General features: G+C 36.1%; 1 protein-coding gene across 2 annotated transcripts in view; it reads left to right on the top strand.

Annotated features, from left to right (window-relative positions):
- Nucleotides 1-11,936, top strand: part of TTC33 (tetratricopeptide repeat domain 33) — a 41,917-nt gene extending 29,981 nt beyond the window's left edge. The window contains exons 4-5 of one of the 2 annotated variants that reach the window (XM_085213967.1): nt 3,886-4,017; nt 9,283-11,936. In XM_085213967.1, coding sequence (XP_085070093.1) covers nt 3,886-4,017; nt 9,283-9,633 — 483 coding nt within the window. In that variant the 3' untranslated portion in view covers nt 9,634-11,936. The remainder of the gene's footprint in view (nt 1-3,885; nt 4,018-9,282) is intronic. The other variant, XM_085213968.1, reaches the window with a different exon arrangement.
- The last annotated feature ends 3,158 nt before the right edge of the window (nt 11,937-15,094 follow it).

Here is a 15,094-nt window from a genome sequence, read left to right as displayed (position 1 = left end):
ATTTAGTCTGTGCAGCAGTTCATGAAATTCAGTAAAGGAATTACCAGATTCTTCATGTATTCTTTGCCAATATTGTAGCTGTATGTATTATACTGACTCTGCAGAGTTGTGTTTTTATATTTTTATGTATTTGTAGTTTTCTTGTAATGTCTGATATGAGCCATTTTGTGATTTACGGTAATTATGTAACGTTCTAATGTTATTTCTGCTGTGCAAGCTAGTAAACTGATAAATATTTTAGTGTTTTAAATAGATTGGTTCATTTCACTCATAAAAATAAAGACTTCACAGATGTATGTTTGTGGATTACACAAACTTCATTGTAACTAGAAATAAATCAAATATGGGATAAGATTATTTAATTGTGAAATCTGAGTGCTGCCTTGCTAATGAAGTTTGCAAAAGAAAATTCATATAAGAAATTAGAGTAACAGAAGTCAAACAGAATCTTAGAGAGTCAGCTCTTAGAAGGGACATTTATTAACAAATATATCTTAATCCTCACTTTACAGGCAGGTGATTTTGGCAAAATAGCCCTTTCCTGGCATGTCTTGCTTCAAAACAAAGATCTGTTTTGTTAATAGGATTGTCTCTTCATGGAGGTTTTCCCCAGCATAATTATGACAAGTAAAATGTTGATATTCTCTCAAATGAAGGGTAGCATTTTTCTGAGAAATACATAGTTCCTCTGAAGGATCATGCTATTTGTCTGGTCACTGAAAAATACTCTACTGCAACTGAATGTCATTTTTTCCTGTAAAATAAATAAATAAATAAATAAATAAATAAATAAATAAATAAAGGCCCATTTAAAATAAATACTCTTACAAGTCTAATTTATTCTAACAGTTTTGGCAACCCTGCCTGTGGCAGGGCTGTTGAAACTAGATGATCATTCTGGTGCTTTTCAACCCAGGCCATTCTGTGATTCTGTGATATGATTAGTGACTTAAAATAATGTTTGCTTGTTCCTGCTTTCACTAGTAATATGAGTTTTTATGAGTTTTTGTGGACGTGACTAGCAAAGGGTGCAATTATTCATCTCCACTGTCAAAAAAATTTCCACCATTGAAATAGGTTTGAGTGTAACTTGAGCTTTACACGAAGTTGCTGATAATGTATTCTACTTGGCATGCGTCTGGATTCTGACAGGAATTCCCAACAAGATGCATTCTTGTTGGAGGAGTTCCTTATGAATGGAATTCATCCAAATCAAAAAGTGCTTATTTTGGAGAGAGCCTTTAGGGGTGGTAACTTCTATTTATTCAGTTTTCTTCAGAAGAATTATTTCAAAGCAGTGAAGGTAAATTTCCAAGTATAACCAAACATCTTCATATAAAGAACTGATTGTAACAACAAAGAGATAAAATTAAGAGACAAGATTAGCAGCGTGCATTCTAATACTGCAGGTGTAAGAACCACTAACGGTTGTCAGATTCCTGTTTCAGTTGCACATTTGAAGGAAAGATGATCGTAGATCATCTCAAGTATTTCAAGCAGATGGACTGGAATGAATTAAGACTAGAAACGTCTTAATGGGAAGCAGAAAATTAGACCAGTATGCTAATATCATGTTCGACCAACTCAGACTGACAGTAAAAAAAAAGAAATAAATAAAAGGAACCAAAACATAAAGATTATTAAGATGACGATAAAGTAAATTTGTGTGCAGTCTGTTTTATTAAAGTGGTGATAATGTCACATGTAGAGTAACCTAAGACAAAGCTGCAGACATTCAGGTCTGCCATTGCATGTTCATTTTGATGAACTTTTTGCTTGAAAATAAAACTGTATGAAAATAATATGCATTAAGATTATTTATCCATAATGGCTGGTAAATATAGCTGTGTCTCTTTAATAATAACTGAAAAATGTAATTGTGCTGAATTGCTGATTGGAACATTCAAATTAGTTTTTTAGTAACTTGAGAAACTGATGCTGCAGTTGCTATTAGCACAGCGCTTACCATCATGATTTGGAAGAGCACTTTTAAAGCAGCTTATCTAAATTAATGCACACAGCAGTTTTACATAGATGGAAGTGGAGTAATTGGGTTACATTATTATTGGCAAGGTCATAGTTCAGTAGACAAGGCAGTAAAATTCATTCAACACTACAAATTATATCCTAAATATTTATAATGATATTTTGGAGTTGTCGCAGTAGAAAGTACTTGTAAGAAATACTGAATACTCAGAGATACATAAAATTGTTCAAGTGGTTATATACTTGGGTTTATCTTCTGTTTCGAGATTAAACACATTAAGAGGTGAATGTAAAAGCCAATTGAGAGGTGCAGAATCACTTAATCTTGGTGGGGTGTACACCTCTCCACTAGTAACAGTTAGACTCAATTCATGGATTTGATTCAGTCAGAAGAAGATGCACAGAAAAATGCAGTTGAACTGAAAGTTTTGAAAAAATGCACAGCACTCATTACGTTATTTTTTTCCTGAGAAAGCACGGTTGTTGATAACTGTTGAGGAAAAAAAAAGAGGAGAAAATGACATGATGTGACTTACAGCTGTCGGGGGTTGTACCTGAAATTTTTTATGTACTTTTGAATTCCAGTATGTATCCTGTTGAGTTAAAGTGAAACTAGTTTAGGTATTTTTAACTTCCAGTGTGTAGCCTGTTGTGTTAAAGTGAAACCATGCAACTACTCTTCAGAAAAAGTCTTATTAAAAGACCAGAGGTATGGGTAGACTTTATTGGAGATTTTGCTTACTGTATTTCTTGCACTCATGGTTAACTTTCTGTAATTAAAGCTATTTACTGTAGCTACCCTAATGCTGTACAAGTACTTTGTGAATTAAAGTTTATTAATATTAATTCAAGACAGTTGAATTTGAATCTTCCTCTACATCACACTCATATTTGTCTGTTTAATATACTATGGGAAAGTAAGGTTAAATGCATTCTACACTTGAGCAGCCATGCTGCTGTGTTCTGTTATCATGCTTGAGGGTTGACCAGTTGGGAAGAAAGTGGCTAGCCACGCATGAGTCTTACTTGTGTGGTTAACATTTTCATCACACTGTTGGAATGCAGTTGTCATTGTTTCTTTTGCTGTTATCTATCACCATAGCATGTGGGTGTCTGAAAGAATGATCTCAGAGTGATGCAGGTCTTCAGGTAACATGCCAATTTCATGGAGGTCTTGGAAAAACAAGGCAAGCTTTGAGCTACTTTACGTGTTGTTAATTATGATTTATAAGCTAAGTTATGCAGATTCAGTACAAGGGATAGAATAGTGATGGGCCCATACTAACCTGTAGTGCTGAGTGAAAGTGATTTCTATGTTCAGAAACCACTGTTTTAATTTTTTTTCTATGTAAATGACTTCATATCTAAGTAAAGCATCCTTCAACAGCAAGCTGTCTCTCAAATATAACATTTTTGTTGTTGTTTTACTGTTGTTTTCATTCTGATTACCATTTTTTCCCATAATTTTATCATGTGCACTGTAACTTTATTGGATAGATTTCAATTTTCTACTCAAAAGAAAAAATAAAACTAGGAGTTTTGCAACAGTACTTGCTTATTTATTGTGCTTAATTCTCAATGTTGTCCCATGGTGTAATGCCACAATTCTGATACTCTTTTACAGAGCGTGGGATTTGTAGGGAGGGAGAGGGGATGCCTTCCAAAGCAATTAATTTACTTCTAGGATAATTGCTGGAACTGTTAAGATGAATCATCCTGTAGCATGCCTGTTTCTCTTCATGAACTATGAAGCAAGTGTAAGTGTCATAGACAGCTGACTATGAAAAGATAGGTGAGATGGAACTGTCTTTAATACTGGAAAAATAGTGGTTACTTGAGTAATCCCAGAAAACCTAATTCTGTTTTCAGTTGCTTATTCCTCTTATTTTTCTGCCATAGGTTCTGATGTCTTTACATGAAATGTTCCCAGCAGTGCATGCAGCAGAAATGGCTGTTCAGAGGAATCCACGTTCCTGGGATGCCTGGCAGACTTTGGGACGTGCCCAGCTTGGATTAGGAGAGATAGCTCTGGTAGGAAAGTAAACAACATTGGCATATTAAAATTGTGAACTACATCCTCTGAATTGTGCGTGAGAGAGTGAAAGTACGAAAATACCAAGGCAATTGAATAGCCTTAAGTAGCCTGAAAGCAGGCAAGTAAAAAAATGTTTGCTGTTAGTTACCAGCGTGCCCCTCCTTGGATGTTTATCACAAATGCTTCCTGTGTGGTTTTGTTGCCAGGCTTGTGTAAGACCTGCCTAGCTTTCTGTGTTACATGCTGTGTTTAAGTGGTGGCTTTATGCAGCAGAATAATTACAAAGATGTAACTATGTACGCTACATTCTAGATGCTGTACTGTTGCAATGCAGCACACCATACTTTAGAGCTGAAAGTACTGTGAAGTCACAGGTGATACCTGTCCTCAGTTTTATGCACAGCTGCTAGAAGATATCTTGTTTTCCCTAGCTCCTGCTTTCTTGCTTCAAATGCAGCAAATCACATGTGCGCTTCCACGCATCCCTGTTGCTCCGTGACTCCATATGGGAGATGAAATTGATTCTTTAGCAAATAAGAGAATAAAAAGGCTGGGGTGCTCCACAGTAGCAGGAGTACAGCTTTTTTCTAGCTCCTGCTGACTGCCATGGTGCTGTACTGGGCATATTAAGTGATACAAAAGGAGACATCCCTTACATCAAATCACCCACAGTCTGCAGGTAATCCAACTCTAAGTAGCTGTCTGCATGTTAAAGTGTGGGAACAGAGTTAGTGAGCATTGTAGTCCAGATATGTTCAAAAAGTCAATTAGAAAAATAAACTGTAATGGGCTCTCAGATAAAAAAGATAGTGGCTTTATTTTGTTTTCATTTTGAGTAGCTGAGTGCTGGTTTTATGGAAATGAATAATATTGTCATTAGAGTATTTCTGGAAAGTTGCAATGTTTGAACTGAAAACTTTTCAAGCATAAATTAAGATGTTTTTGAGTGAGGCTAACAAGTCATGGAGAGCGTGATTTTTTTTTAAACTACAGTAGGGTACAGTATTTGAAAAAAAGAAATTTAAAAAGGGCAAAACATGAGAATAGCATAAGGTAGAAACTGAGTGTTGCAGATATGTGTGTAGTGTTCTGCCTTCTGTTGTCACAGTATCAAAACAGGAAATATTTAATATAAATCCATATCTGTCTGCATGATGTCAAATAGTTGGTGACATTCCATTGTTTTTGTGTTGCAGAAGGCAAGGGCAGATGGTCTGTCATGTCTGCATTAACAATCTATAAATCCTCTCTTTTTTTTCAGTGCCTAAAGTTGCCACTGTAAATTATGTCTGAGATTTTAAATACATTAGTCTCAGGAAATTCGAAGTTATTTCCTGCAAGAATCCCAGGTAGCTGGTGCTGCTTATTCTATAAAAAAAAAAAAAAAAAAAAAAAAAAAAGAAAGAAAAAAAGAATAAAAAGAAAAAAAAAAGCTACAATAACAGCAATGAAAATTACAAATATACCCATTTATACACCATCAGGTCTGCACACCAGGCCATGCAAGCTTCAGCTGCATTAACCAGTTGCATGACTCCAACAAGAGCAAATATCTTCAGTAAGTAGAGCTAGGGACTTAATATCCACTCTGTGTTCATTTTGTTTTAATTCAGACTAGCTCTATTTGGAGAATTTCAGGGGCTCTCTTGGAGTGCAGCATGGAATTTAACCAGAAGGGTTGTCTGACTCCCCAGTGCTAACCAAAGCATTTTAAGTTGGAACAGAGATTTGCATCAAAGCACATTGTGAATCTGAACTAAAGCACCGTTATAGGTGCACCCATAGTTATGCTGTATTGACACTGAGGTGTCAGAGCAGGCAGCCTGGTGGTGGGTAACCTCCTGTTGGCATCTCCAGTGCTTTAACATGAGGCACTATTTGCTTTTTGGTGTGTTTAAGGCATATTGAATTGCCTCCAAATGAGAGTGCTCTCAACATAAAAAGGATAGCATTGGGAATTTTTATAAACTTCAGATAATGCTCACTATTTTCAAACAGAGGAATTTTTAAGGAATCTTATGAAAAGACTGGAGAAGCCTTACAAGGTTAAATGATTTCATAAGTATTGAACTTGTGGAGACTTCTTGAACAAATTATCTATTGTAATTATACTCTTCCCATTAGCCTTTCATTGCCATGATATTCTCATCTTTCACTGCATTAAATTTTATACAAAGAAGTGTTAATAAAGCATGAACGTCAGTGCTTTTTGTAATGTCTGAGATTTGGAAACTCCTGCCCTTCTCAAGAGCAGCTTCAGTGCTTTATTGTTTCAAATCTCCCTTTCTCCACTCCAGTGTATTTCCTCCCTGCCCACATCCTGCCAAATGGTCTGTCATAAATATTTTTATTAATTCACTGGGAATGATGTACTTTTCATACAAAAAGACGTACTGTATTTTGATTTTGTTTCCTCTGTCTAAAATACAGCTTACAAACAAACTAATCTATATTGTGTGTAATATATTTATTTCTTGCAAATGAAAGATTTGTGGGGGATTAAGCTTGTGACAGAGACTAAATGAGGTAAAGTAGTCCCAATTTATTTAACTTTTACAGAAGCTATGTACCCTGTTCTGTTGAATTCTTTTCAACAGCTTTTAATGATCCTTCTCAAGAGTAGGTACCTCTCTCAGTGATACAAGGTTATAACATATTTTTAATGCATGAAATTCTCTTCTACTGAGAGCTGATTTTTATTTTCAGTTTGCAGAAAAGCAAGCAAGTTTCTGAGAGTTTAAATGCTCTTTCAGCTGTATTTCCAGCAGATCTACATCCACTCTTGAGAACACGTCCTGTTTAGCAATACCATTTGGTAGGAGTCAAACGTGTCAAGTTCTCGGATGGGATGGTTTTTTTGCTCCTATGATCAAACTGGATTATGCCTATCTGTGTAGTAGAGCTTACTGTACAGATCTCTAAGGTAAAGCCAGCCTAAGGCAGATGCTTCCACAGAGTTTGCCCCAGTCTCTCGCAAACAAAATGGATTTATTCTGAACAAAATGGATTTATAAACTTAGGAACTGCAGACAATAAATTGTTCATCTTATTTTTGAATGCAGAATTATTATTTTTGCTGGAAATAATTTTCGATTAATTGCTGCTGAAAAGAAGAAATAATTGGAACAGAAATCTGTGTAGAAAAAATCAGCCTGGCTGTGTTTAAAGTTGAAATAGATAAAGGCATTTGCTATTCAGATTAAACTATATAAAGTAATTGGAGTGAAAATATCTGGATTTAATTTGGTCAGTGTCTTTTAAGTATAGTAGAGATTTCCATGAAAATAACTTGCAGTCACTGTGAATAGCACGAGATATAACAGATTTTAGTTGAAGTAAAATGCTATATTGAATGTGGAGGAAAAATGTTAGATACGGAGAAAGATTACTTATAGTTGTATGTACATCTCAACTGTTGGGCAACTTTTAAAATAGGTCAGGTAACTCTTGTCAGATTAAAATAAAAACCTACTGTAAGCCCTAGTGTCAGCTGTGGGCTCTGCATAGTCTCCGTCAGCACAGAATGTAAAAGTGGCACTTCCTGAACTGATCCATGTGAATGGCTTTACTACAAGATAATTTGCTTTCAGCAGTAGTTTATCATTATTAAAATTACAAGTGGGATGAGAAATATGGAAAAAAAAAGTGATGTTCAGAGTATTTTTTCTAATAGATTTACAAAGATGCTTATTTTCTGCTGTATGTTTCTCAAGGCAGCTTTTTCAGCTTATTAAATGTTGCCTTATATTAATCTGTTTTTTACTACTGTGTTCAGTGTCACTTAATATGCATGAACATAACTACATAGAAAAGTTAACTATATAGAAAGGTTTTAATTAAGAGACCTCTTCCTTGGAAGGCTTAAAGGCAGATGGTGTTTGTTTATATTTTGTGTTTAACAGAAAAAAAAGGCATTTAGTGTTTACTTGTAGCTCATTTATCCCTGGAAATGAAGAGGAGCAAAGTTGAATAAAATGACATTGTCCTGCAAGAATTAAACTGCACTACTCCTTCTGTTTAAAGTTCCAGCGTGCTCCTATACTTCAGGTCTGGCTGAGGACCAATTATAAAGTCTTCCGTTTTCCTGGAACTGAAAGGCTGCCTATTACAACTTAAGATCCGATCTGTATCTAGTCTGTTCCTGCTGAGTTCATGTCATGTGGAATTTGTATATTACTGTGGCCAGGAGAAGAATGAACTGGTGGTTTCTGTCAATTCAGATGAAAAGTAGTCATTTTTCAAATTAATTCCCATTCTTTTTGTATTTATAGATAATGAATGAACACAGTATTTGATAATTGATCATGTCTTTATAGTCATTGTATGCAAGCTCTTAGAACCGTTCCCAAATATTACCAGCAGTATAATTATTGCTTTTCTACCCCGTGGGAAAGCTTCTGTGCTTCATTGTAGAATTTGATCGTTCAGATGGCTACTTCCATAACTGACCATAAAATCATAGATGTAAAATACTTACATGCCTTTAAATCACAGTAGATGAAGTCAGTCTTGACTTTTTCACTGTTAACATATGAGGGCTGCTCCAAAAGTAATGCCTCCTATTTTACTACATTGGCCCAAGCCTTCAGAGATGGATGTTGGTGGTACAGCAGCAGAGGCTGAACCTTACCACTAATATCCCATTACATGTTGTTGCTGTGTGACAGATGGCAGCAGAGGGGGGCAGTCTGACACAGTGGTGTCTGACATGGAAATGCACATGAAGCCAAAGAGTGGAATTGAATTCTTCCATGCAGAAAAAATTGCACCTGCTGACATTCATCAGCACTTGTGAACATTTACAGAGACCAAACTGTGGATATGAGCACAGTGAGGATGGTGGGTGATGGGTTGGTTTCAGCAACGATTCCATCATAGCAACTGCAGAACAGTGGATCTCCTCCACTAGTACTGGTTTTTAGACTAATAGAATAGTGCAATAATTTTGTCTTCTACTTATTTACAGTATTGTTTTTGACACATGAACTCTTATTTGTATCTTTGTTGCCAAATATCTGGTCTGTTGATTGTGCTTTTGTGTTCCTGGTGTTTTCAGACACTTGCATGCAGTGTTGTTTGGGGTTAATGCTGCTATTGAACTTAGAGCTGAGGGAGAATATTCTTCTGAAGTCAGATTGTAGTAAAATCATTTTTTGCTTTGCTCAAATGATGTACATAGTTCTTTTTTTCCCTGTAAATTTCTGTGATGAAATAACATGGGCTTCAAACTTTCTAATCCCTCTTCCTTATTATGTTTGCAGGCAATACGGAGTTTTCAGGTATCTTTACACATCTTTCCAATGAACCCTGAAGTATGGAAGGAGGACCTTTCTTGGGCAAGAAAACTGCATGAACAGCAAAAGGCAACACAGACTGAGGCAGTGCAATCACAGGCCAAAGGAAAAGAGGTTGCACAAGCATCGATCCCAGACTATGACTTTGAAAGTGATGAAATTGTGGCAGTCTGTGCTGCCATTGCAGAGAAGGAGAAGGCTCTTTCAGAAACTAAAACTCTAGTGATCGTGTCTGCTTCAGGCACGGTGGAGACCATTACTGAGAAAGAGAATTGCACTTCAACTCCTGATGAATCCATTTTTATCAGAGCCCGATAGGGCAGCCCTATGGATTGTTGGTGCTGCTTCAAATGTCATTTATCACATTGGATTTTGGTGTTTTTTTTTTTTTTTAAGCAAAAATAAAAGATTGAAATTATTTTTCTTTTGTAAAGTGAAAAAAAAAAAATGACGTGAGTTGTTTTTCAAGAGGAAATCCAAGATTTTATTTTGAAAATCTCATTAAGAAATGTAATGTTAAAACACTTGACTACTTTCTCTCATTGACCTTACTCGTTGACCTTACCATAATTTTACAGGTTAACGTCTACATTTTCTGACTAATTAATGAACTTATTTAAAATGCAAAAGAAAAAGGGAGTTCAAAATATATATTTCAATTCTTAATCATTATTTATCTTCCAGTATGGTGAACTGTTCTCTGTTATCAGAAGCTTTATTTTCATTACTTTTCCTATGGGGTTGTTTTCTATGAAGCAGAGATGGACTTAAACTTTTGTGTTTGTTGTGTCTGTGATGGATCGGAGGTTGATCTGTAGTCAAACAAAATTGGTAAAGCCTTTCATGCTGCTTTCAAAGGTGAATGGTTAAATACTTCAGATGAAAGGCAGTGCTATACTAAACAAGCACCTGGATGCTTCATTGTTATTAAATGTTTCGCTTGAAGTGTGAACATTCAGATGAGACTGAAACTGGGCTTTTCTTAAGTGCTATACTACAAATACCACTGCAAGTAAAATGTTGGGAGCTGGAAGTAGATATTTATACGTTTTATATAGCCTTTCCTTTCTTAGTAAGGCTGGTCTTATATAGGGGATCAGTTTTCTTTTTACAGTTCTTGAAAGCTGCCAATTAAATTATGGTCTCGGTTGTTCAGGGCAGCATTGGCTGAGTCTCCATTTTTATTCTTCTTGGATTTTAGATGCTGTGGTAGATATTCATAACTGAATAAACTTACGAGATGTGCTTGCTTAGTCTTCAGTTTTGTTTAGGGGAAGATTGCCGCTGGTTTCTTACATGAACCATTTAGAGAAACAAAATCAGGCAGTTTCTCTGATGTACTCTTTGCTAAGACTACCTTCTTTTTTGTTGTCAGAGGAGACAGGATAGAGATGAGAGCCTCTAGACTGAACTGGATAATAGTCTACTGAAGAATTCTCAAAAATTCAGGGTTGGGAACATATTTTCATTTAACTTCTGAAATATTTTGAATGGAAAAAAATACTTAAAATAATTGTGAAGCCTTTTGAAGTCTCTACATCTTTAATACTTGATTTCTATTTAAAAATAATATTATCGTTGCCCATGAAGCATGATGAATTTTGCAATAGAATGTTTATTGTAGAAAAGTCACACAATTCAGAGCATAGTTCAGTTGAATATTGCTAATTCTTAAGAGGACGGGTAAGTTTTCTGCAGAAATTAATTACCTTTTTAAAAGACTTAATTTCCATGTTCTCACATGACTAAGCTTTCATTATATTTTTGCAAATAGATGTTTTTTAGATTTCTGTGCATGCACACAAATAATGTGCACTTTTTCACATTTAAATATCCAAAGTAATTATAACTACAGTGACTATTAAAAAAAATGTAAGACATCACCATACTTTGTTTTTGTTTATTCAGTTCTGAGATAGATTTTTAAATGCTCGTTGAATAGGTATCTGATTCTTGTTTGAAATGCTCTGCTGTATAATTTCTTCATCTTGTTGTTTTTGTTTTGTTTTGTAACACGTAATACAGTCTGTTCAGCAATAGGAGGTGTTAGAAGAGTTTGACAACTGTCTTCAAGAAGAGACATTCTTTGTTTGGAAAAGGAAGCATGCAAAAAAGCTGTAAGACATTTTCTGTTTTCCATTTTGAATTAGTTTGGCTGTCATCAAGTAAATCTTTCCTTTGTTTGCCTTCTGTAATTGTATCAGTGTTGTGTATTTACTCATGTGGAAAGGACTCCCGTATTCCTTGCAGAGGTTGTTGTTATCACTGTTTCTCCTTCCACTGAAATGATTTGCAAAATTACTGTTGACTTCAGTGGTGTTGGTCAAAGTTATGGCTGTGCACATCTGTACCATCAGGCTCAGCAGGTGTGTTGGGCTGGAGGTGGTGGTCTTCCCATTCCCAGTACTAAATGTGCTTTTTATTCTGATGTTACTAGGTTATAAATTCTAGGTATTGTCAGTAATATCTTGAAACAGATAGCAGATAAGTTATTGTGAACATGTTACTCTTAAGGAGGAAGCTTCACTACTGATACTGCAACCTCTCCTTTTTTGTACAGCATGCCATGTTTTGCATGTACAGGATTTTCTGGATATGTTTGAATAAAAGAATGACTTCTCTGCTGTGTAGTGATGCCTGTTTATTCTTTAGGTAGTAACAAGAATGTTACCATTGACCATTTTAGGATGTTATAATCAGTTGGCTTCTTCTGTCTCTGCTGGTGTTCACTAGTCGTATTTAAAAAAAAAAAAAAAAAAAAAAAAAGCCATCTCAAAAAAAATACTTAATAAAAGGTAATGGTAAGCATCTTAGGAGCATCAAAAAGAATGTGATCCAAAAGAGAAAGCATTTGTTATCAAAAAGGGAAATACTACTGCTACTTTACTAACTGGAATTTATTATTCATAATCATGATTCACATCAATGGCTTCAGTAGCTTTTGTATGTTTGTCTTCCATATGAATCATATATGAAAATGCTGAAATGTAGCAAGGTAGTTAAAGAGCAAAATGCACACAGCTGAGGATTTAAATCTGACTTTTTCCATTGGAAAATTTTATATCTGGAAAGAAATATATAATTTAGAGGGCCATTCATGTGCCTTATGTTAGATAAAAATCTTTGGAAAAATTGAATCAAGGTGCTTAATTAGTTCCATTGACTATAAAAAAGAAGCCTGAAGTGGCTGACTGGTAGTAAACTTCAGATACTGAAAAGGTGTATATGAATTCCACCCCTGTAGAATGAGATAATGATCTTTTGAAAGTTGAACAGATGACAGCTGTTTTGAAGGTGATGTCTCCTATTTTATTGTGTTTGCCTACGACTTCAGAAGCAGATGTTGGTGATACAACAGTAGAGATTGAACCTTTCCACCACGGGAACAACAGATGGAACAGATAGCAGCAGAAAAGCAGCGTAACAAAATGGCATCTGAAGTGGAAGTGCATATAAAGCAGAGGTGTGTCACTGAATTCCTCTGTGCAGAAAAAAAATGGCATCCATTGACATTGATTGGTGCTTGCTGAATGTTGATAGATACTAGTGTGCAGATGTTGGCACCGTGAGACAGAAGGTGGAGCGTTTCAGCAGCAGGAACGCCATCATAACAACTGTAAAACAGTGGGTCACCTCCGCAGGGGCAGGTTTTAATGAGTGCAGCATGCAGGCTCTTGTTCATGGCTGGTGAAAATATGTGGCTAGTGGTGGTGACTGTGTTGAAAAATACTGTTTTTCTGCAAATCTGAGAATTTGCTCTGTCAGAGTGTTACTGTTTTCTTTGTAACCGTTGTAGTGTCCATGGGAATACATAGGAAGCATTACTTTCTGATAATAATCAGAAATACATAGATTTCACGGAGAGAGAATACTTTCCAACAATATTAGAGGGTAAAGTATGGATCAGATAACACTGACTCTAATTTAATAATACAATATGGGACTGGATTTTAAAACAGGAAGGTAAAAAAATGAACTTTGTTCTTCTCATCCCTAAAACTTCCTTGAATAACTGTTGATGTTTGGGATCAAGATGAGAAAGGTAGCATTGAAAATGTACCTGGCAACATGAGGTTAGTGTCCCCCAGATCTTAAAAATAATGGGAAGAAAAAAGATGAGTTTTATTTCTAGATCATATAATAGCTGTGAACTTACATAGTGCTGGAGTTCAGGAAAGCAAAAGCATGTGGGCTTGGACTATCCAGATTTACTGTAGGTTGGTGTCATATTAACTATCACATTCTCAAGTGGATTGAAGTTCTCCTGGCCTGTTAAGTAGCAGAAGTTCCATTGTGGCAGATTGACTGTCATGGGTTAGGGGGCTGACTTTCTAAAAGAAGTGACTCTAGTAGCTCTTTGAATTTTAAAGGGTACATGGTCAAAGGAAAAAACTGGAGGTAAGGAATGAGTTTTGTATTGAGGTTCAATAAGCTTGGGGTTCTGACTTCATCTTATTTTCATATCTGATAAAGCTGACAGGTCTGTAACAGGCCTTAGCAGTGGAAAGGTCTGTTGTAATGTTGAAACTTGAAAAGTAAATCTGCTTTCAGTAAATGAGATATGCAGTTTTGCAGAAGAATATTGGCTGAAAAGTTTTGTAGAAGACTTCTTGATCAAGATGTCATGGTGCCATTTGAAGGTAATGATCACATTGATACGGTTATCACTCTGGCATTGCACTTAAGCACTGATAATATATATATTATATAGCACTGGTGTGGCAGACAGTGGAGATGTATAAGCTTAGTTTGTAACAGAATTGTATTATTATTAAGGAGCAGGATTAATTATTATTAAGGAGCAGGATATATTGTACTTAGGCTTGGAGCCTAAATTTACTCCTTAAACCTGGATCCAACTGTAATGCTAACTTACGGATCATAGGATCAAATTAATTTACAAATATTCATAGAAATCAGTTTCCTACTAATACTGGCTCTCATCCTATTCACACCATGCCAAAGGATGGGGGAGTAAATGGATTTTGGGTCTGGAGTCTGGGGAAAGGTTCAGGTGTGGGGTATAAGGTTTGGTGAAGCTGAAGTTTGTGCTGTGGGCAGAAGCAGATTGCTGGAAGGATGTGAGACCGGGGGTGGTGAGACGACAGGATGGAGTCACAGAGATAAGATTTTGGAATAAGACACTCTTGAATTGTGAATTAATGCATTTTCCATTAGCATGGGTTGATTGGGGGTTTTCATTCATTCCTAAGGCAGCTAGTGCTGATGTGGGCTTGTGAGTCCTGTCCAGCACTGGTAAACCAGCAATGCTGTGGGGAGAAGGAAGGCTTATCATTTGTTTTTGCAAAGGGAAGGAAGAACACCTCTTTTGGTGCTCTATTCTTGCTTAGAAGTCCATCAGAACAAACTACTTTCCATCAGTAATGCCTTTCTCATTTAGAAACTATAGTCTGTCAGGTACTGTTCCTTGTCTTAAGTAATACAGTGAGGGCTGTTTGTTGGTCACTAGTAAGCAGCAGACCATAGCTAAATGCTTTAATTGCAAAGAACTGAGGCAGATATGTACCTGCAGCTACAGTAGGAACTTCAGTAGCACTGTTCTCTACTTTAATCTGTGCAGCAGTAGCTTCTGCTGCAATATTTGTGCATAACTTCCTACGCACAAATAAGCTCTACTGCTCCTGTGCTAGAGGGAAACAGGCAGGTTGAAGTTTAATTGATGGGGGTTTTGATCTTTCTGTTGTTCTGAGAGATTTTTTCATGGCTGTGTGACAGTCCTTTCACGTTTTCTAAGATGGCTCCTTCTTGCTGATGGTGA

Source organism: Meleagris gallopavo, chromosome Z, assembly GCF_905368555.1.
Source record: "Meleagris gallopavo chromosome Z, MGAL_WU_HG_1.1, whole genome shotgun sequence".
Classification (NCBI taxonomy): Eukaryota; Metazoa; Chordata; class Aves; order Galliformes; family Phasianidae; genus Meleagris; species Meleagris gallopavo.
The sequence above is the reverse complement of the archived record's forward strand: the minus strand, read 5'-3'. Positions and strand labels throughout refer to the sequence as shown.